This window comes from Malassezia globosa, assembly GCF_000181695.2.
Source record: "Malassezia globosa CBS 7966 chromosome Unknown mgl_sf_13.1, whole genome shotgun sequence".
Lineage (NCBI taxonomy): Eukaryota > Fungi > Basidiomycota > Malasseziomycetes > Malasseziales > Malasseziaceae > Malassezia > Malassezia globosa.
The window spans coordinates 1-19,762 of NW_001849858.1; the positions used below are offsets into that span (position 1 = coordinate 1).

The following is a 19,762-nucleotide window of genomic DNA, read 5'->3' on the forward strand; positions in this document are numbered from 1 at the left end:
AGCAACCGAAAACAATGGACTGAATCTCGCTCATCGATTCTGGACATGCGTTCATCGTTTCAGTCCCAGCTGGGTACTGCCCGGTACCCGTAGCACGCACCACCACCACCGCCCGGTATGGCGGGTGTATCGAATTTGCGTAAAGCCGTGCTTGATATGGCCAAGACACGCATGAAGCAGCTGCAATGGGATAAGCTATCAGCAGAGCATGCGTCAAGCACAGTTTGGGGCAAGACGGCTTCAGACGAGCTAATGCTTCGAGAGATCATTCTTGAGCGCGGCGTCTTCGGTGAAATGGAAGAGGAATTCAAGGCTAAGGAAGCATCGAAGCGTGCTGTCTCTGTGAAGAAAGATAGCAAGGAGCTGCAAACATACCTAAATTATGCGACGCGGCAGGGCATTGAGATGGTCCTCAAAAGAATCAAGAGTCAGCTGACTGACAACAAGCATTGCACGCCCGAAGAATTGGCGCATATGATCATACAGTGTGATTCTCAGGTTTTCGACCAGAGCATTCTTACAGAGCTTCTGCGATACTATCCCGAGTCTGAGACAAAGGGCCGTCTAGGCGAGTACAAAAATGCCTCGGACGAGCAGCTTCGTCTCTTGCATCCAGCTGACCGTCTCGTGGTATTATTGATGACAGTCCCCCACCTTAAAGACAAAGTGAAGGGCATGCTGTACATGACAAGGTACGGCGACACGACGGACATTATCCGACATGGTCTAACGAAGATCCGCGATGGGTCAGAAGCCATTATCAATGCACCGAAGTTCGCCCAACTATTGAATGTGATTCTTCTTTTCGGTAACTATCTCAATGCTACTGGCATTAAGGGTGGTGCGTACGGATTCCGGATCAGCAGTATCAACAAGCTGGTCGACACGAAAGCTGCGGATGGCACAACACTCCTACACTTTGTCGAACGCACAGTAACTCGGTGTTTCCCCGAACTTGAGGGTTTCGTGGATGAACTGTCAGCAGCTACAGAGGCGTGCCGTGTACAGCTCCTAGATCTCAAGCATGACCTCTCTGAGCTCAAATCTGCCAACGTACACCACAAAAAAATCTTAGACAGATTGCACAGTGAGAATGAGGAGAACGTTGAGGCGCCGTACTCGAAACTCATGCTTCCTTTCTTGAACAAGGCAACCAACGAGCTGCATCGTTTGACTGACCAAATTCAATACACAGAGCGCGTGTTTAACGAGGCTATGCGCTATTATGGAGAAGGCCCAGACCCAGTGCGTCGCAGCTTCACTGGCCCCAAAACCATGCCGACTGAAGAGTTTTTCGGTATCTTCAAAGAGTTTTTGGCTGCTTACAGAAAAGCCAAAACAGACAACTCCCGCATTACTCAGCAGCGAGCGCTGGAAGCTGCGCGTATCGCGGCCGCCGAGGAACGAGAAAAAGATCGCCGAGAAGCTATGGCACGACGCGAAGCTGGCATTGATGACAGTGCTGTACTAGAGTCACTCCTCTCCTCTCTACGTTCCAGCGGCGGCACCTCACAGCGCCGAAAAAACCGACGTCGTTCAAGACAACCCGCGGGCCATACACGACCCAAACACGACGACGAAAAACCAGGTCCACAAGAAAATCCCTCGAGCGTGGCAGCAGAAATGCTCAAAAAGTTGCAAGGTGGCGAAAAGCGCAACGAGCACGGTTCCATTGGCATTTCGATGGCCCAGGCCACGGAAGCAGCTCGTGCCGACCGCCGCAGCGAGCGTCGCGAAAGAAACAGCATTCCTGTACTGCAAGATATCCCTCGGCGAACGCCTTCACGTGCTATAAGCCGCGCAGATACCCAAGATACGACAGTTACAGAGCATTCTGTAAATGCAACAACCCAGCAAATCGACCCGGATATAACCGCAGTCCGTCCCCAGAATGCACATGACCAACATGACGACAATGTTTCTTCAAAGTCTAGTGGGAGGGACTCTCCAAGCTCTTTGTACACAGACTCGAGTGAACATGAATTTCAAGATGTGTCGCCAGCGCCCCAAGAGATGACAAGATCACTTGCATCTTCGAAAGCCACAAATGATCCATCTACAACTCACACTCCTACCGATACATAATATTGTAATGATCGAATTGCATGTACACATAGTTACCATGTGTTTACTTGCTAATGGTTGTATATCTCATTTGGTTTGTACATTGGAGTCAGCTATTCGAAAGACAAAAAAATAGACCTTGGAGAGATAGCCTAAAAAATCACATCCGTGTCCTTATCCGCATTGAGCATATCCTTATGATCCGAGTCAGTTGCCTCTGTCGTTGTGATAGAAACTTTTTCGGCAGCGGCCTTCGCAGCCGCTTCTTCGGCAACGCGCTTCTTTTTGCCTTGGACTTTCTTGAGGCGGAAGAACTCTTCACGATCCATTTCGTCGAGTTCAGATACAATGTAGGCAATGGTATTCTCAAGGCGCGGTATAATTACATGCTCAATGGCATTTACCCGCCGATTTGTAAGACGTATGACCTCGTCGAGAATGACGAACGCCGTTTGCAAGCTCGCCAAGTCCACCAATACGCGCAAAGCCTTTGCATAGGTATCGCGCGCCTTGTGGACTTGCAGACCGCCACGTGAGAGACCTGTGAGGCTAAACTCACTTGGACCCGAGCTCTCCTTCCCGCCACTAGCTTTTGAGTGATCCGAACTGACGGAGCCATCAGAAGACTGAACTGCAAAAGACGGCAGCATCACACCGCTTATGTTTTCTTGGCGTGATCGCACCTTGAATGTCGCTCTCTTCACATTTTCGCGCACAGCATACCCAATATCACCTGTTGAATAGCCTACCTCAACCATACTGAATGCAGCGTGCTGTAGTACAGTACCCATTTGTTTCTTGGCATCTTGAATCTTACCAGTGATCATGCGGAAACGCTTAGAAATGGCATCTGCCTTACGCTTCAAGAGTGAGTGGCCATTCTGTGCTCCCTTCAAGCGAGTCTTTGTAGTTCCAAGCGTCATACGCGTCGGAAATACAGCCTCCCGCTGACCGGACGACGCCATAATTGAGGTAGTTGGTCCGACCGCACTCGAGGCGTGACAACGTCACAAGGAGCCGACGATCAACAAGTCTCATCACATCCGGCGGGCACCTGACTCGGCCGAAAACCCCACAGCCGTGAGGACTCCTTCACTTCTACGAAACACCTCCAGTGCAGAGCAGATACAGTATAGATAGGGTTATTCAGTATGCAATTTCTGAATATGATCGTTCACATGCGCGACTTTCTAAACACATCAGGTAGGTGTATGATTTGCGTGATAGAGACGTAGGTATATGTTGATTGGAAAGAAATTATTACTCTTAGAATCGTGTCTGTAGCATGCCCAAGTCGTGTTTGGTCAGCCAGGACCAATCTTGGGCATATCATGATGCTCACTGAGTGAGTCTAGGTATGCATTAAAAGAGTCCACTTTGTCCTTGTGAGACTTGCCGGCCTCTTTACGAGCTTGTTCGCGCATCTGGTAAATCGTTAATGCAAGAAATTGGCCACGTACACGTTTGCGCTGCACTTCTTCGAATTTTTGTTCAGTTTTCGTAGGCCCCTGGTGGACGGTTGTGCTAGAATCTGGAATATATGTAGATGATGTCGCTGAGAAAGACCGTGATGCAGAAGACTTCTTCTTTTTCCTAGGCCTGTAAGTGGATGGAAAGACAAGCATACCTTGTTTTGTCGCCCTTTAGCTTTAACGAGCCACCTGGCTTGATCGAATAAGGCGACGACATGCCCACTTCACGATAGGCACAAATGTGCCAGCCTACCGCCGAAGCGCGTTGTGGATATCAGACTCAAGGGGACGGTACGTCACAGGTGTCGTGTCGGAAGATGAGGAAATATGTCCCATATTGGGAGCTGCTTGACAAACGCGTAGCTAAGCGTCCTAAAAGGCCCTGCTCTTCACATGGAACTTACAAATGGAGCAACAAGCGCATCGTTGCGCACGAATCAACACCCTAACTTGGACAACTGAACGTTCAAAGTAGGCTGAGAACGACGCACAGCAACATTGGAGATAATGGGCACGCCTGAATACGATGCATCAAAAGTAGTTGTAGTATTTGTACTGGGAGGCCCTGGTGCAGGTAAGGGTACGCACTGTGCACACCTTGTGCGCGACTATGGCTTCGTGCATCTTAGCGCAGGCGATTTGCTCCGTGCAGAGCAAGCTCGCCCAGGCTCACAGTATGGTCAGATGATTGCTGAGTACATCAAAGAAGGAAAAATCGTTCCGATGGAAGTCACAATTTCGCTTCTGCGAAATGCCATTCAGTTGGCCATTGAAGAGCACGACCAGTCCACGTCCGAAGGATGGGGCAACGGTAAGGGCCGATTTTTAATCGATGGATTTCCGCGGAAATTGGACCAGTCGTACAAGTTCGAAGAGAGCGTGTGCCCTGCGCAGCTCGTGTTGTTCTTGGAATGCTCGGAAGAAATCATGCTGAAGCGGCTGCTTCAGCGGGGCGAGACTAGTGGCAGAACTGACGACAATATTGACTCTATCAAGAAACGCTTTCGTATGTTGAATGTATATGCATACTGACTTTCTAGGCACATTCGTCGAAACAAGCATGCCCGTGGTTGACCACCAACGCTCGCAGAATAAAGTCGTGAGCATCAATGCGATGAACTCAGTAGAACAAGTGTACAGCGACATTTGCCAAGCCCTCAACGACAAGTTCTCGCAAATAAGCAAGATTACTAGCGCGTAGACCATTGTTAGCTATTGATGACACTGTAGGAATTAGACAGCATAAGGATCGCTAGGCTATAAGTGAGTTGTAGAAGGGGAAAAATAATCGAGTATACAGTTGTTCAAAAACGAAGTATTCTGCCTACTTCTCTCGTGTAGAAAAAGAAGGTCCGTCCCGGGTTCGAACCGGGGTCAATGGAAGTTGACTTTTCAAAATCCACTATACTAACCACTATACGAACGGACCTTGCTGTTGAAACGGCGTAAGCACACTCCCAATTTATTCTGATCACGAACAGTTTCCCATCAAGTACGAGTACACAAGTCACGTCCGCGGGCAACTTGGGCTTGGCAAAGCGAAACTTGCAACGGTATAGACACGAGGGAAGCAAGAACAATACCAAGAGAGTCACCCACACCAACAGAACCGATTTTGAATTCATACTCTTGTACCGATAACGCTGAATCCCCAGAAGGACCCACGCTCGAGCGATCAGAGCCTCCGATGTGTGACATGACAGAAACACTTGAGTAAGTACAAGACACAAACGTACTAGGAAGAACCGCCTGCCAAGCCTTCCACGGCAATAAGAACAATAACCATTGAACGAGCTATCGATTCCTTGAACCAGTCAAACAGGCTTTCAGTAGATAACAAGACTAACAAGCCCAACTGAAGCACAGCCGGTGTCCAGAGCCATGACTGTGGAATCGGTGGCAGAGGAAGCACGGAAGTGTAAGAGCGAGAGAAAAAAACAAAGGCTTGGTATACGAGTTGATATAATGGATAGTAATCACGAAGAGTGTGGATCAGGGTTGCAAGGACTCGATGTTGCTTGGGATCAGGCACCGTAAAAAGAAGAGTCGGCGCCACACCTTGATTGATGGTATATTCAGCAAAGTACACCAAGACCAGAGGTAGGATATATGGAAGCAGCATGGGCTTGAGTAGTTTCATCTTGTCGGAGAATGACAAGGCTACAAGGCGAGTGTGGTCAGATTCTTGGTCAGGTAGAGACATCAATGCTTCTGTCGACTCATCCTCTGACGGCACTGACACAGGCATCTTTTTTGGCTCAGGAAGAACACAAAAGAAAGAAATAGCCGTTCCGAAAGACAGAAATGCCAACAGGCTTAGCCCTAAACGGACGCCTAGAGGACGTACAATCCACCAAGCCGATGCACCAACCAGTCCAGCCGCACCTGTACCACTAGCAAACCAGCCGACGCAATAAGTGGTCACTTGAGGCACATACCGAGTTGAGTACTGGAGATACGTAATCTCTCCGAGACCACTTGCAAAGCTGGCGATGGCGATGCCCAAAAGGCGCAAGAAGAGTGTGTCGACTAGAGCAATAGACAGCATACCGGCGAAAGCCAGCAGCGTGCATAGCCAGACCCGGAGGTGATACCGAATTTCGCCCCGCAGCCAATACGGAAAAACAGCTTTGGCCACAAGTGCGGGGGTTATATTCACAAAGGCCAGCACGCCTGTAGGCACTCGTGACGGCAGTAATTCGAGCGCAGCTGTAAGTATAACGACATACATCATGTTGTTAAGAAGGCCTAGTACGAAGAATGCTGCAGCATGACTCCGAAGGAGCGACCGACTATCAGGTGCGGCGTTCAGTCTTGGTCTTTGGCGGTCATTCATGAGGTCCAGATGAATCGACTCCGGCGTGGAGCGAGGCATGCAAGAATTAAGTGTAACATTTTTGTCCACATGGAGATAGAGAACGACCTTCAGTACCGCATCTGGTCTATGCGTTTGGATTGACCGAAAGAAACTGATTTTGTGGCCTGAACAGCGCAAATCAAGATTCATCGCACCACTTCTTCAACAGACAGCATGAAGAGTTTCACGTCCCTTTACGTAGTCTATCGAGGCGTTCCTGCAAAGCCATATCCTCATTCGCAGCTGATGAAGAGCCACCCGGGCCGGCACTCTCACCTATGGCGACGCGGCTTGGCGTCGATGTCATGAGAGGTGCGGCCAGCGCTCCTTCGGGGGCTTGGCGAAGCTAAAGTTAGACATATCCACACACGCACCTGTTGATGCATATCTAGGCCGATTTCATCGAGTACCTCTCGTAGAATTGCATCACTTTCTTCTCCTTCTCCAATCCCTTCGCCCATTTCATCTTCCTGGGTGCCAATAGCATCTTCGACAGTATCATTCATAATTTCGTCTTTCATGTCCATAGAAGTTGACTCCCGTTCAAATTCCTGCAATATCTTTTGTACAGCCATAATATTCATGGACTTATTCATGGACCCCAAAGTCTGCGCACATTTGTTAGCCATCAGTTTCAGGAGAAAGTTTTTCACATACTCGAGACGCGCCGCGCATGGCCTCGGCCATCTGCTGAGTACTGCGTAGTGTTTGCATGCGAAGCCCTACGGCTTGAAGTTGTGTACTCATCTGATAGAATTTATGTATGCTTCTTCTTGTTCGAACAAGATCGCGCGCCATAACCTTGCAGGCTGGCATTTGTCCCTGGCGTGCATGGCGCTTTATGTCAGTGACGAGTTTTTTTTCTTGCGCTTCTAGCTTCACTCGTTCGCGCTCGAGCTCGCGCTGTGCACGCTGGAGAGAGCGGAGATGCTGACGCAGTCGCTCAGCTGGCGTCACTGAGCGCCCAAACAATGCCTCCCATAGCGGCATATGTGTACGAGGGTAAGGGCGCTTGAAAGTAATGAGCCTCAGGCTTCACACCACACCTAGCGGGAGTCTCACGCCACGAGAAGGGCGGGCCCCAGATACTCTTGGGGCCTTACCCTGTAGGGTGTGTGGAGGGCTAATACCAACCGATGGTTAGCTAGCTGTCAGAGGGTGTGACGCGACACGCTGCGCAAGTGAAGCGACGAGAAAAAATATTCAGCTGACGAAGTCTTGAGGTGAATCGCAGCGTCTACGAGCTTTGACATCGTCATTTGACACGTCGGACAAAAGCATGGCATCGATCATACCGCCGAGGCGTCCAGTGCGCGCGGGAATGCCTAAACTAGTGCTTCCCACGCAGGCGGCGCCAGAGGACCAAGACACGTCTGAGTCGGTTGATATGTGTCAAAACGAAACTGAAGCCACAATTATGCCGAAGGCGCCTCAACGAGCTCCATCAGATGAGCTGGAAATTCACATGGACGAAATCAAGCGCGTGCTGGACCAGATGAGTTCTTCTATTCCGAGAGGAGACGAGGCTCTTGAGCTTGGAGGGAATCAAGGCATGTCACGGGAGGGGACAAACGGCCGACACATGCACACTCAATCGACGTCACTATCCAATGTCCAAGGCCGTGCATCCCCGGAAAAGATGCGTCGGAGTAATTCGTGCGAGCGCGACTGCTTGGTTCCCGGCGTTCCGCCTGTATCGGAGTTGGCTGGCAACCTCGACGTGCTTACCTCGTTAGGAGAGGGAGCAAGTGGGGAGGTGGCCAAGGCGCGAATCAGATCGACTGGGAAGATTGTGGCACGAAAGGTATGCAGATATTGTGATGGTTGTGTTGTCTTGACTTACACGTTTGCATTATAGGTTATTGCTACGTCGCCAGATCCAACCATTCATCGACAATTGCTACGTGAGCTGAGCGTGAACCAGACTTGCAAGAGCGAGTACATTGTGGAATATTATGGAGCATTTTTCGACTCAGAGACGGCATGTATCACAATATGTATGGAATTTTGTGAGGCTGGCAGTATGGACTCTATCTACCGGCGAGTCAAGTCACGCGGTGGCCGCGTTGGAGAGAAAGTCCTGGCCAAATTAGCCGAGTCTATCCTCAAGGGACTCGAATACCTGCATCAGCGGCGAATCATTCATCGGGATGTAAAGCCGAGTAACATTCTTGTCACGCGCAATGGTCAGATGAAGCTGTGTGATTTTGGTGTGTCGGGTGAGCTTATCAACAGTGTGGCTGGTACATTCACAGGCACATCGACGTATATGGCGCCAGAGCGCATTATGGGTCGTCCCTATACCATTACGTCGGATGTATGGTCTCTGGGTGTGACGATTCTAGAACTTGCTTTGAACCGATATCCCTTTGCCGAAGAAGGTGAGGCGCCAATGGGACCTATCGATTTGCTTTTTTTCTTGTTGAACTCGCCTTTGCCCACTTTGGAAGACACAGAGCAAATTCGATGGAGTCGTTCCTTGCGTGATTTTGTTGATCGATGCCTGGAACGAGATGGTGCTATACGAGTGGCACCGTTGACCTTGCTTGCGCATCCGCTAATCCGTCGAGCTGAGCACATCTCTAATACAGACATGGCTCGCTTCGTTGCGAGTGTTTGGAGGTGGGACTATAATTGATCCAATGCGTGCAAAACTCGCATGTTCGACCTTCGTTTGGCCTCGTGCTCTATGTTTTCCTTTTCCCCCTGTTACCCCTGCCACCCTTTTTTTCTCTTACGCCATGAAACGGCACATCCTCCCTTTTTGTATAACAACGATTCCCGACACCAATAGACCTTTCTTTGTTGTGTTATTGATGGATAAGTCCATGTTTATCAATTTGCCCTTGGGTGTGTGTCATTCTATCCACATGGCCTTCGTGACTGTTTGACGTGCTGGTGTAATTTCGGTCCTCCAAGCCAAGCCTCTGTGCACGCGCCTATTAGGTTCGCGAATACATTCGTGTGGAGAAGAACACATAAATGAGCGGCCGACCTGACATGCGAAGTGGTGGAGTATCACTTCGTGACAAATGGCCGCATTTTCAGTTCTGTGTGGCGAGGGCTAACACAGACGTAAGAAACAAAGAAACGAAAATTTCTCTTTCGCATTTCCCCGGAACAGTGTTGAGTAGCACATGGGCGCCACACAATCGAGCGACCTGAACGTGCAAGCCCAGCGCTCAAGACCACATAACAACCAAGCAGCTGTGGCTGCACTGCTCTTGCACCATCACCAGCTTGCGCTACAGCAAACGCCATCAACATCTGACCGCCCTGCTAAATGTCCAGTGCCCCACGGGCCGCGGGGTGCTATGGCACGATCCCTGGCTTCCGATCATGAAGCGCAGCTGAATCCACTAAACAAAATGCCTACGCTGTCACAGAAGCGTGCTCCAGAGCAGAAAATGGAGCTTTCACGCGAGCGTACGGTGTCTTCGATCCCACGAGCAAAGTCTTCCGCGGCGCCGGGGGACTCGCCGTACGGTGCACCGCAATGTCCAATTCCGCATGATCAGCGCACTAGGCACGAAAAAGAAGCGAGCTGTCCTGTCACGCACGACAAAAAGAGTCTCGACGACGGCGGCATCAACAATGACAGCGAGACACCTGGTTTCTGGGAATATCCATCGCCGCAACAATTTTATAATGCGCTTGTGCGCAAAGGATGGGAGACACCAGAAGAACACGTGGAAATGATGGTGCTGATTCACAATTTCTTGAACGAGCGTGCATGGAAAGAAATTATCGATTGGGAGACTCTGGCAGGCAGTGATGTATCACAACTACAGCTTGCGCGATTCCAGGGTCGCCCTGGCACGCTAAGTCCAAGAGCAAGGATGTTTATGTGGCTTGCATGGGCCTTTCCCAACAAGTTTAGCTCTGAGCCGCCATTTGACCGACACGATTGGATTGTGCGACGTGGTCCAACGGAAGCGCATCCTGAGGGAGAGGAAATTCGGTACATCATTGACTACTACTCGAACGAAGATGAGGATGCCCATTCGGATGAGAATGAGGCGAGCTTCAATCTAGATGTTCGGCCTGCTATATCAAATCTATCGACGATCCAGATGCGCTGGAAGAAGCTTCTTCAAGAGTATGAATCTGGCGAGCTTTTCGAACCATTCCGCAGTGATTCTTCTTCCGCACAGCCACGAACGTCGGTGCCTGTGCCCGAGCAACATCGTTCTGCTTCGTCGCCGTAAATACAGACCCACCTACAATGCAACGAATGTCTGCGCTGATTCGTCATGCCCATGGTCTTTCCCCCGTAGTGCACGTGTGCTTGCCATTGTTATTTGTTCGGAGATTGATGACATAATGCTATAGGAAGCTGACGAAGAGAGCGGAAAAAACACTTCGATCTGGGCGTTACGCACGAGCTGACTTGGTGCGCTGTCATCGTGCGTGTGGTGTAGAGAGAGTGTGCGCTGTTAGGTAAGCGCTACATGATGGAGAGACACGATGACCATGAACGGAATGATGCAAATCTATCTGTCAAGGTTACAAACGCATCTCTAGACACGGCACGGTCAGTGCTTCTTCGAGAGGCGCAGGCACTCCACAAACTAGCTGAGAAGCTGCAGCAGAATGACCAAGCCATGCGGTTTGCTATAGAGCTCGTGCTCGGACGAAGCTCGACGCTGGCAAGTGGCAAGATTGTTACTGTCGGTGTTGGAAAAAGTGGGTTTGTCGCACAAAAATTGGCTGCGACGCTCACGGCACTCGGGACACAAGCCGTGTTTTTGCATCCAATTGAAGCGTTGCACGGCGATATTGGCATACTACAGGCCGAGTGCGATACGGTTCTTGCGTTATCCTATTCGGGCGAGTCGCTCGAGGTGCTTGCGCTCATGCAACTTCCACAGGTACAGCGGTGTGCAAAAATTGTGATGACTGCGAATGAACACGCGCAACTGGTTCGTCTGGCCGACGCATGGCTGGACTGTGGCTGCCATGATCCTATGCTGAAAGGAACTGACGTTGTGCTACAAGGTGGATTTCACACATCCTCCATCGAGGGATGGCCTGAGATCCCTGTTCCGACAACGAGTGCTATAAGCATGATGGCCATAGGCGATGCGTTTTGTGTGGCTCTTTCGCATGCGAAGGGGGTGCAACGGCAGACGTTTCATGCAAACCATCCCGGCGGCAACCTTGGCAAAGTGTTGCTGAATATGCAGTGACCAGATCAGCGGGTCGGCACGCACACCACGGGGGATGCTGTCGTATGGATGTTGGTTCATGTTGGTCGTTGCTATGAGATGGATACGGATGTGTGCTCAGTCTATGGAGAGGGTATGTGATGATTAGCAAGGAGTGACGACGTTCCTGCAGACGTGTGAGTGACAAGAAAAAAAAGGCGGTCGGGGACGAGGAGAGGGACGAAGAGAGTAAACGCGTACGAACCGTGATGGGAATGAAAGATGTGTAGCAGCAGCATAGCTGCATCCACTGGCAGTTCTTGCGTATCGCGACTTTGCGTGATGGGTTTGTGTTCTGGCGTGTCTAAATGGTGAGGTAAGCAAGCAAGCAAGCGAGTTTGAAGCGCCAACGAGACTGGCCTGCCAACGTACTGTGGAGCAAGATATGCCGAAGGTGGGAATTAGGGACGTCTTTCGTCATGAGCCAATGAACATGAAAGAGACCTTTCCAGCGATGTCCTTCTGCCCAAATATTACTGCTTTGTGTATAGTCTAATCCAGATACCATTTGCGCCAGGCCACAGAAGCGGCCGCTCCCATTCACAGAGAAGAAAAGATAGATGGGCCCGCGTTGACTGCTTTTCATCCATGCTTTGTCAAGGCGGTGATTGCCTTTTTCCGTGCTTGCCCAAACACCGTGTGTGAGCGAAACCTTGACGTCGACTTCGGTAAAACTCTTGATGACAAAAGCACGCTCAGGGGCAGGCCATGGGAGTATCATTGGCACGGGTCGGTACATGTTCACGGACGGCACACTGCATGACCACGTTGGTGAGGCAGCAAGTGTGTTGTGAGGAGGCATTGTCGGTACGATGGCACGATGCGACTGTGTTGAAGCGGGCTCAAGCTTGGAGGGTATAGCGCCTGGCACCATTATATCCCGGGGGCATGCATGTGGGTGATAATATGTCGGGCGGTGCCACGTCAGGTGGCAGTGTCTCTGGAGGTATGGTGTCGGGCGGCATGGTATCATGCGAAAACGCGCAAGTTGCCGGCGGCGGACGGGATGTCAATGTGTTTTTCCACGCCACTGGTGTCGACTTGTGTGATGAAGGTGACATAAACTCAGGTGGCATCTCTGCTTGTGATAGCGAGAGACGAGACTTATTCATTTGTGATGAGGCAGAGTCAGATTGCGACAGGGTGGCTGGAGCAGATGTTATCTCACGAGATGGTGGGATAGACATGGGTACATCTGCATATTCGTAGCGAGGTACTTCGGGTATAGCAGCAGCAGCAGCAGCAGCAGCAGCGGCGGCGGCGGCAGCAGCAGCGACATGGACGGAGCGACGTCTGCGCACAGATTGTGACTCGACGGACTCGATGGGCGTCCACAACATGGAACCAGGCACACTCAGCGTGTCACTGCCCCGGCGCTGCTCAAGTGTGTTGTGCTGTAAAAGAGAGAAAGGTCGATCCAGGCTGTACTGGGGTGATGGTCGTGGCGACCCTAGCACACGTTCAGGCAGCACATGAGGTGCACTGTGGCGCGGCGCATGCAAGGGAACAGACGACATAGGTAAATCAGATGAATGCGATGTGAGGCGCAGTGGTGTAGACTGAGGTGGTGGCTTCCAAATATCCGGCATCGATGAGCCTCCCTGCGTGCGCGATGAACTAGGCGGTGGTAAGAGCTGATTCGACTGAATGGATGCGGAACGCGAGGATCGACTAGGAAGCAACATGATGTCGGAGAATTGAGTGGGCTCACTGGCACGAGAAACCGAAGCCGTCGAGTACAGAGAAGGGTCTCGATTGCTTTCCATCTGTACAGGGAGCGATGGAGATCGAGATGGCTTTTCGCCTTGCGCACGTCTTGTGAGGCTGAGCTCGCTCATGCTCCATAGAAGCGAGTCAGCAGGGTCATGCCGCACACCTGGCATAGAATACGCGCTTTTGCGTACGTTGACGTGAAAGCTCTTGCGCTCGTAAGCAAGCACGCGCCAGCGATGCAGGTGGTCTAGGCAAGAAGCCGAGGATGGTTGAATTTCCTTTTTTTTTGGTAACCAATGACGCAGGTCAGCCATATGATGCTTCAAGCGCCGCAGGCCACGTGGCACAGTCAAGCTTGCCAAGGCCAAGGCCAGGCACATCACGCGTGACATGTTTGGATCGGGACCAATCTATGGGAATCGGGCTGCGTACAGGGGGAAGACGGGGGGGGGGGGGAAGATGGGGGAGCCGGATGGGCGAGAGCGTCTTGTACGTCGACTTCGTAGCCATCAAAGAGGGGGCTGCGTAGGCTCATCCGTCCGCATAGCAGCAAGGCCGCGTGCGCAGAGCCTCTGTGGACATGGACATGCGTTTGTGCACGCGATCGGGCGCTTTTGACTCCACCGGCTCGCGACGGAACTTGGCCTTGAGCTCCGCGAGGCGTGCATCGACGCTGGTGGATGGCGTCGACGGAGGCGGCGCTTCGTCATCGGCAGCATGGTTCGCTAGTGCGCGCTTGATGTAGCGCTGGAAAATGGGGCCTGTGTTTTGCAGCGAGCGCTCGATGCTAGCTTGCTTACTTGGATGTCGTTTTTGAAACTCGTACAGCTCGCGAATGGCTGCACGAGACTGGTCTTTTTGTGAGATACGATCAAAGATGCCGCGCAGTTCCTCTGTGAGTGCCTCTTCTGCAGATGACACAGTGCCTGTGTGTTCTTTTGACATCGAGGACGATGCAGGGGCGGCAGGCGGCTCTGTGCTGTGGCCATGCGACGCGGAGGCATCGGGCGCCGGTACCTCGCCCGTGCGAGAGGACGACCGTGACGAGGCTGAGCCAGAGCGTGCGCTGGCGCTGCCATGCAGAAGCCGTAATAGGTAGCGATACACGTGGCTGGACTCAGGCTCGGGCCATGTGTCGGTGAGAGCCAAGGCGCCTTCGCCGAGCGTATCAGTCAGTTGCTTGAGTACGTTTGTGGCTGTGATTAGAGGGATGTCCCGGAGGGGGACATGCTGCCGAGCACGAACGCCCCACTCGGCGGGTGGCACCGCTTGGAAGAAGCGCTCCACACAAGCAAGAAGAGCCTCTCCATGCACCTGCTTGGCCTCCAGCGCTGCGGGAAGCTTGCGTGCAACTTTCCACAGACACTTGACCACGAGCTCTGCCTGCTGAGCCACCTCGGCAGACGAGGGCGTCAGATCTGCCGTTGTCGATGCGAGAAGTGAGAACAGCGCTTCGTACACGCAGTCGCCCTCACAGGTGGATAGGATGCGAAGGACGACGGCGTTCAGCTGCTTTGACAGCGTTTGCGAAGCCTCGTCGTCGTGCACCGTTGACACAGCGGTCAGGCGACGCAAAAGTCCGTGTAGCAGCTGGGCGACCAGGCTTCCGTCCAAGTACACGTCGCCGTGCTGAGCATCTAGGAGTACAAGCACACTCTGCAGCACGTGCCTGACGTATCTATGATCGAGCGTGGCCGGTGCATCGCTGTCATTTGCGGTCCTGCCCCAGGCAAGGAGTAAGGCACGGACGATCACGTCAAGCTGACGGCGTTCTAGAGCCGAGGATGCAAGCTGTGTTTGAAGCGCTTTGAGTCCCGCAATGCTTGTTTCCTTGTCGTGACTGCGGATGAGTGCCAAGTCATCAAGCGGGCCTGACGTCGTGGGCGATGCTGGAGCGGCGCCCACGCTGGGCTTGCGCGGCGTGGGCGCCGCGGCCTGCGTTGGCGTTGACATGAGCTTTGGTGCTGGGCCCGTTCCTGTGCGCTTGAGTCGTTCCTCCAGGAGCGCTTCGTCTTTCGGTGGTAACGGACCGACCAAACGCCAAATGCCATCGCCCAAGTATTTGTACGCCTCGCTCAGCGCATGAAGAGCACCGCCACGCACAGATGCATCACGGTCGCCGATGCACTTGGCCACGGCCGGCAGCGCTTTGGACGGCGTGCACACGTCGAGGCCGTGTCGTGAGAGCAGATGAGCCAGTTCGCCGAGCGATTCGGCTCGCGTTCGAGCGTTCTTCGACGGCACACCCTGGTCCAGCAGCATGAGAAACACGCGCGAGGGAGGGAAGAGCACGGTCGTTTGGCGCAGGATCGAGCGTGCCTGGTCGCGAAACACGGCTTTGGGATCGCCCATGCGTACGATGAGCGATGCGACGAGGGCCTGGGTCTCAGACTCTTGCAGGTGGTAGCTTTGGGCGACAAGGAGCTCCATCAGCTCATGCAGCAGCTCGAAGCATCGTAGCGCGACACTTGTGTTTTTGTCGAACAGACGAATACACGCATACTTGATGACCAGGTCGGTGTGTGCGACCACGTAGGCTGTGACTTGCTCCTGGCTCAGCTGCGCAGTGGCGGAGGCTGTTGGATTTGTAAGGAACGCCTGCAGCTCCTGCAGACCTTGGAGGTAATCGCGTTCGGCGTGATGGTCTTGGCTGAACAGGGCACCCACTAAGCGTGGTGCGCAACATGCCTCCATCTGCTGACGCAGCACGTCGACTTCATGTGGCCGCACAGAGCCGTCTACGACAAACGGTGTGCGACTTGCCTTTTCGCGAGCGACTTTGTACTTGGGGTCGGATGTGAGAAATGGTATACTGGGTTGGCTGGATGCATGGGCGGCTGCCGCAGGAGCCGACGCCGATCCCGATTCTGCCGCGGACGTGTCCGCCGGGCGTCTTGCTGACAAGGAACGGCTGACTGCGCTCGTCTTGACAGGGCGCGGCATAGGCCGCCGGGCAGTGGGGACTCGTGCTGGCGACGATGACGACAATGGCGGCCCCGCGGGTCGCTGCGGTGCCAGCGTTGTGGGCGCAGCGGGCGCGCGCGATGTGGGCCGACTTGGCGATGGAGCTGGCGCGCCAGATGCCGTGGACGATGAGGCTGTGGCGCCCGCCGCATGCACGGAGCGAGCCGCCTCGGAGCGAGCAGCGTCAATCAACGGCACAGCTGTTGCGCGAGATGCTCCCTTCAGCTGATTTGCTGCGTCGTACAGCGCACGATGTCCAGCGTACTGCACGAGGAGCGGCAGGAGCGACTGGGCCGCTTTTCGGACGGGTGCGGAGCGGTCGTCTAGCGATGCAACGACCGCCGGCAGAAGCGGCTGGACATCACCAGGTGTGCCTGGATGCTCCGTCATGTACGTGTGTAGCCATCCATATAGGTCCTGCTTCAACATGGGGTTCGCATACTTGCCGTCCAGGACGTGGCCCATAGGCGCAAGAAGCGGTGCCAGCTGCTGTCGCTGTGCCATGGCTGTGAGCGTAGCTGCTGCTGTGGCCCGAAGCGGTGCCTTGGAGTCGGCCAGCACTTGCGTTACTGGTGCGCCTAGCACGCGGGCGAGTGGCTCAAAGAGCACTTGCATCCCATTCGCTAGGAGCGTTACAATGTCCAGTGCGAGCGTGCGCACCATGAGATTCGTGTCGTGCAGGCGCGGCTTGAGTGCCTGTGCTAGTTCCATGCCACTTCCCTCGAGGCGTACATGGGGCTTGATAGCCGCATGCACTTGCTCCATCGCCTCCTTGCGCACCTTCCACTGTGCATCGGCCATGCCTGCCAGCATGCTGGGCGACACGAGTGTATCGACATTGACTCGTGGAAGCATGGCCTCGAGCGCTTCCTGCTCTGCGGCCGTCGCTGACTGGGCCGACGCGCCACGGTGAGTCGCAGTGCTCGCATCACTCTCGAGATCTCCGACAGCGCTAGAGCCGCCCACTTCGTTCGTGGCGGCCCGCGGAAACCGGCTCGGTGGTGGCGGCGGCGACACGTCCTGCACTTGGGTCTCGAGTGTCGCCATCAGCTGGGGATTCACGTCACTGCAGGAGGCGCAGGAGTGATGGCCCCACATACCGAGCGAGCGTCACAACCACGGCTGTCGCACCGGATCGGACCGCTGCATTTGCCGATTTCAAACACGTGCTGACGAACGCGACAAGTCCCGGCATATCGACCCCTTGCACGCCGAATGCGAGAAGCGTCTGGTCAATCCATGCAAGAGCATCGGCCTGTGCTTTCGGGGCCTTGATGCCTGAGATGTACGGCAGACTCTGTGCAAGCACAAAGCCCAGTGACGTCACTTCCGCATACTGGCACAGCGTCTCGCCAGCGGCGCCTTTGAGCTTCATATCACCTAGCTTCTCACTCAGCGGCTGCACCGTCAACGCGATCGCTGGCCGGTCAAACGACGGCAGCATCGTCATGCTTTGCAAGTGCTTTATAACCTCGCCCATGACTTGGAAATTGCTTTCTTTCCAGCCCGGCCGCTTCGTGAGGAACCGCGCCACGAGCTCGGCATCCGGCTGCTCCGTCTCGAGCCACGGCCCAAGCGCCTGCGCACCCTCCAGACGCTCTTTCCACTGCGAAGATGCTAGTTGCGCTTGGATGCGCTCTGGCATCAATTCTAATGCGCGTGCCTCTGCCTCTTCTGGCGCATAGCGGAAACGCACCGGCTCGTTCTCTGCCGAGCGCTGTGCATGGCCCTTGCCCCGAGGTGCAGCGGCAGCAGCAGCAGTAGCAGCAGCAGCGGTAGTAGGAGCCGTGGGAGCCGCCGCTCCAGCCTTGACACGTGGTGGCAGAGCTTTCGAAGCAGGTGGACCTTTGGTCGAGGGTGGTCGTGTGAGAGGAGCAGAGGCTTTGGATGCAGGCGCCGTTGGAGCCATCGGCGGCTTGGCCGGCGCTCGTGGAGGCGCCGTAGACTTGCTAGGCACAGCTGAAGCTTGCGACACCGGAGCAGCCTTCGGGGCGGACGTGGCTGGTGGCACTTTGGATGATGCCGTCGAAGGTCCGTTGCTGATCGGTACTGCTGCACCGACGACGGCAGCCGCCGATCCTGACGCTTCCTCCCGCACCTTGGCACGCTTGATCTCATCGAGCTTGTCCAGGTAGGGTAGGAGTGGTCGCTCGCCGACCACACGGAGCAAAATTCCCATACTAGACGCTGCTGCATCACGCACATCGCCGGCGCCGTCTGACATGAGCTGCACAAGAAGCGCTGCGATCACTTTCACGTCAGCGGCTTGCAGCGGCGAAGACGTTGTCGAAGACTTAGCGATGCATCGGCCCAGAAACCGAACCGAACCACCCTTCACCGCTGGATTCTTGTGCGTAGCTGCTGACGAGACAGGCTCCAGGATGTCAGAAAGCGAGCCACATCCATACATGGCGTCCAGCGTGCTTTGCAGCACATCCACCGTCGATGGCTTCCGCTCCTTGAGCTTCTCAAGGAGGGTCGGCAGGACGTACATATATGCAGCACCTTCTTGACGCAGGCCACGGCACAGAGCGTCAATACACTTGCAGGCCTGGAGTACGACGTTGATGTTCGCATCTTTGTGGATTCGCACTTGCAAGGCTTGGACATAGGCATCCAGGCCCGGATCCGGCCATATACGAATAGATTCCGTTAGGGCCGCATACAGCGACTCCAGTGCATTCATTCTGTCTTGCCACTTGGTCGCACACACCAGCTCGAAGAACTGCGGCGTCAAGTGGCGGCTGCGAAGAGGATGGCATGGCTCTGCCATGTCATACGGATCCGACTGTGTTGTGGCCGCAGCACTCCCAGCACCCCCAGCAGCAGTAGCAGCAGCATAATCATCATCATTGAGACCATCATGAGTGTATGTCGCTGTGCGGTCTGTATCCTGATCCGACGTGTCAGCCGAGCGTCCATGTTCTCGGCTTTGTTGCTCGGCTTGCCGCTTCAGAGATGTCAAGTAGCGCATGGGCTGCTGCTCTGGAGCTGGTGCCTCGGCAAACTTCGCTTCGAGTTCCTTTACCTGGATATCCTTGAGCTGCGACAAGATAGGCGATAAGGCAGCTCCCATCCATCGATGCAGCTGAACGGCTAGCTGTGCGCCTTCTGCTCGCACATTTTTGTCGGCGTGCGCAAACACCACGGGTATACACTTAGACACTGCACGCACATGGACCTGCTCACCGCCAAACTCCGTCACCAAGGCAGCTAAAGCCGCCACGTTCGCCGCGACAACTTTCGGCTGCTTCGACGACAACTTGTCCGACAAATCCGCGACGAGCCCTTCACATCCCTTGACGTCTTCTTTCTCCGCATACAAGAGAACAAGCTCTCTTGCAGCATTTCGTGTACCTGTGCGCATCGATCCTAAACACTTTTCCGCCACACTTGGCATCACAGCTTCTCGAGTCCTGTTCGGTAAGAGGGTGATTTGCAAATGAGCACAACGTACCGACCAGCCTGAATCCCACCGTAACGCA

The 19,762-nt window shown here is 53.9% G+C and overlaps 13 protein-coding genes across 13 annotated transcripts; 5 read left to right on the plus strand and 8 right to left on the minus strand.

Moving 5' to 3' along the window:
• Positions 1 to 117: 117 nt before the first annotated feature.
• Positions 118 to 2,085, plus strand: MGL_3973 (uncharacterized protein; the record flags this gene model as incomplete). The annotated part of the gene is made up of 1 exon (XM_001728754.1): positions 118 to 2,085. The coding sequence occupies one exon, from the start codon at positions 118 to 120 to the stop codon at positions 2,083 to 2,085; it is 1,968 nt and encodes a 655-aa protein (XP_001728806.1).
• A 131-nt stretch (positions 2,086 to 2,216) lies between these two features.
• On the minus strand, positions 2,217 to 3,029 carry MGL_3974 (uncharacterized protein; the record flags this gene model as incomplete). The annotated part of the gene is made up of 1 exon (XM_001728755.1): positions 2,217 to 3,029. The coding sequence occupies one exon, from the start codon at positions 3,027 to 3,029 to the stop codon at positions 2,217 to 2,219; it is 813 nt and encodes a 270-aa protein (XP_001728807.1).
• Positions 3,030 to 3,368: 339 nt separating this feature from the next.
• On the minus strand, positions 3,369 to 3,488 carry MGL_3975 (uncharacterized protein; the record flags this gene model as incomplete). The annotated part of the gene is made up of 1 exon (XM_001728756.1): positions 3,369 to 3,488. One exon carries the CDS (start codon positions 3,486 to 3,488, stop codon positions 3,369 to 3,371), a length of 120 nt encoding a protein of 39 aa, XP_001728808.1.
• Positions 3,489 to 4,043: 555 nt separating this feature from the next.
• MGL_3976 (uncharacterized protein) lies at positions 4,044 to 4,568 on the plus strand (the record flags this gene model as incomplete). The annotated part of the gene is made up of 1 exon (XM_001728757.1): positions 4,044 to 4,568. One exon carries the CDS (start codon positions 4,044 to 4,046, stop codon positions 4,566 to 4,568), a length of 525 nt encoding a protein of 174 aa, XP_001728809.1.
• Positions 4,569 to 5,024: 456 nt separating this feature from the next.
• On the minus strand, positions 5,025 to 6,084 carry MGL_3977 (uncharacterized protein; the record flags this gene model as incomplete). Its single annotated transcript, XM_001728758.1, has 2 exons — positions 5,025 to 5,244; positions 5,273 to 6,084. 2 exons carry the CDS (start codon positions 6,082 to 6,084, stop codon positions 5,025 to 5,027), a joined length of 1,032 nt encoding a protein of 343 aa, XP_001728810.1.
• A 493-nt stretch (positions 6,085 to 6,577) lies between these two features.
• MGL_3978 (uncharacterized protein) lies at positions 6,578 to 7,383 on the minus strand (the record flags this gene model as incomplete). Its single annotated transcript, XM_001728759.1, has 3 exons — positions 6,578 to 6,739; positions 6,768 to 7,001; positions 7,051 to 7,383. 3 exons carry the CDS (start codon positions 7,381 to 7,383, stop codon positions 6,578 to 6,580), a joined length of 729 nt encoding a protein of 242 aa, XP_001728811.1.
• Positions 7,384 to 8,392: 1,009 nt separating this feature from the next.
• MGL_3979 (uncharacterized protein) lies at positions 8,393 to 9,031 on the plus strand (the record flags this gene model as incomplete). The annotated part of the gene is made up of 1 exon (XM_001728760.1): positions 8,393 to 9,031. The coding sequence occupies one exon, from the start codon at positions 8,393 to 8,395 to the stop codon at positions 9,029 to 9,031; it is 639 nt and encodes a 212-aa protein (XP_001728812.1).
• A 499-nt stretch (positions 9,032 to 9,530) lies between these two features.
• MGL_3980 (uncharacterized protein) lies at positions 9,531 to 10,601 on the plus strand (the record flags this gene model as incomplete). The annotated part of the gene is made up of 1 exon (XM_001728761.1): positions 9,531 to 10,601. One exon carries the CDS (start codon positions 9,531 to 9,533, stop codon positions 10,599 to 10,601), a length of 1,071 nt encoding a protein of 356 aa, XP_001728813.1.
• A 246-nt stretch (positions 10,602 to 10,847) lies between these two features.
• MGL_3981 (uncharacterized protein) lies at positions 10,848 to 11,582 on the plus strand (the record flags this gene model as incomplete). The annotated part of the gene is made up of 1 exon (XM_001728762.1): positions 10,848 to 11,582. One exon carries the CDS (start codon positions 10,848 to 10,850, stop codon positions 11,580 to 11,582), a length of 735 nt encoding a protein of 244 aa, XP_001728814.1.
• A 101-nt stretch (positions 11,583 to 11,683) lies between these two features.
• Positions 11,684 to 12,339, minus strand: MGL_3982 (uncharacterized protein; the record flags this gene model as incomplete). Its single annotated transcript, XM_001728763.1, has 3 exons — positions 11,684 to 11,727; positions 11,806 to 11,904; positions 11,973 to 12,339. 3 exons carry the CDS (start codon positions 12,337 to 12,339, stop codon positions 11,684 to 11,686), a joined length of 510 nt encoding a protein of 169 aa, XP_001728815.1.
• Positions 12,340 to 12,442: 103 nt separating this feature from the next.
• Positions 12,443 to 13,705, minus strand: MGL_3983 (uncharacterized protein; the record flags this gene model as incomplete). The annotated part of the gene is made up of 1 exon (XM_001728764.1): positions 12,443 to 13,705. The coding sequence occupies one exon, from the start codon at positions 13,703 to 13,705 to the stop codon at positions 12,443 to 12,445; it is 1,263 nt and encodes a 420-aa protein (XP_001728816.1).
• A 139-nt stretch (positions 13,706 to 13,844) lies between these two features.
• On the minus strand, positions 13,845 to 17,132 carry MGL_3984 (uncharacterized protein; the record flags this gene model as incomplete). The annotated part of the gene is made up of 1 exon (XM_001728765.1): positions 13,845 to 17,132. The coding sequence occupies one exon, from the start codon at positions 17,130 to 17,132 to the stop codon at positions 13,845 to 13,847; it is 3,288 nt and encodes a 1,095-aa protein (XP_001728817.1).
• A 208-nt stretch (positions 17,133 to 17,340) lies between these two features.
• MGL_3985 (uncharacterized protein) lies at positions 17,341 to 19,677 on the minus strand (the record flags this gene model as incomplete). Its single annotated transcript, XM_001728766.1, has 1 exon — positions 17,341 to 19,677. The coding sequence occupies one exon, from the start codon at positions 19,675 to 19,677 to the stop codon at positions 17,341 to 17,343; it is 2,337 nt and encodes a 778-aa protein (XP_001728818.1).
• Between the last annotated feature and the right edge of the window lie 85 nt (positions 19,678 to 19,762).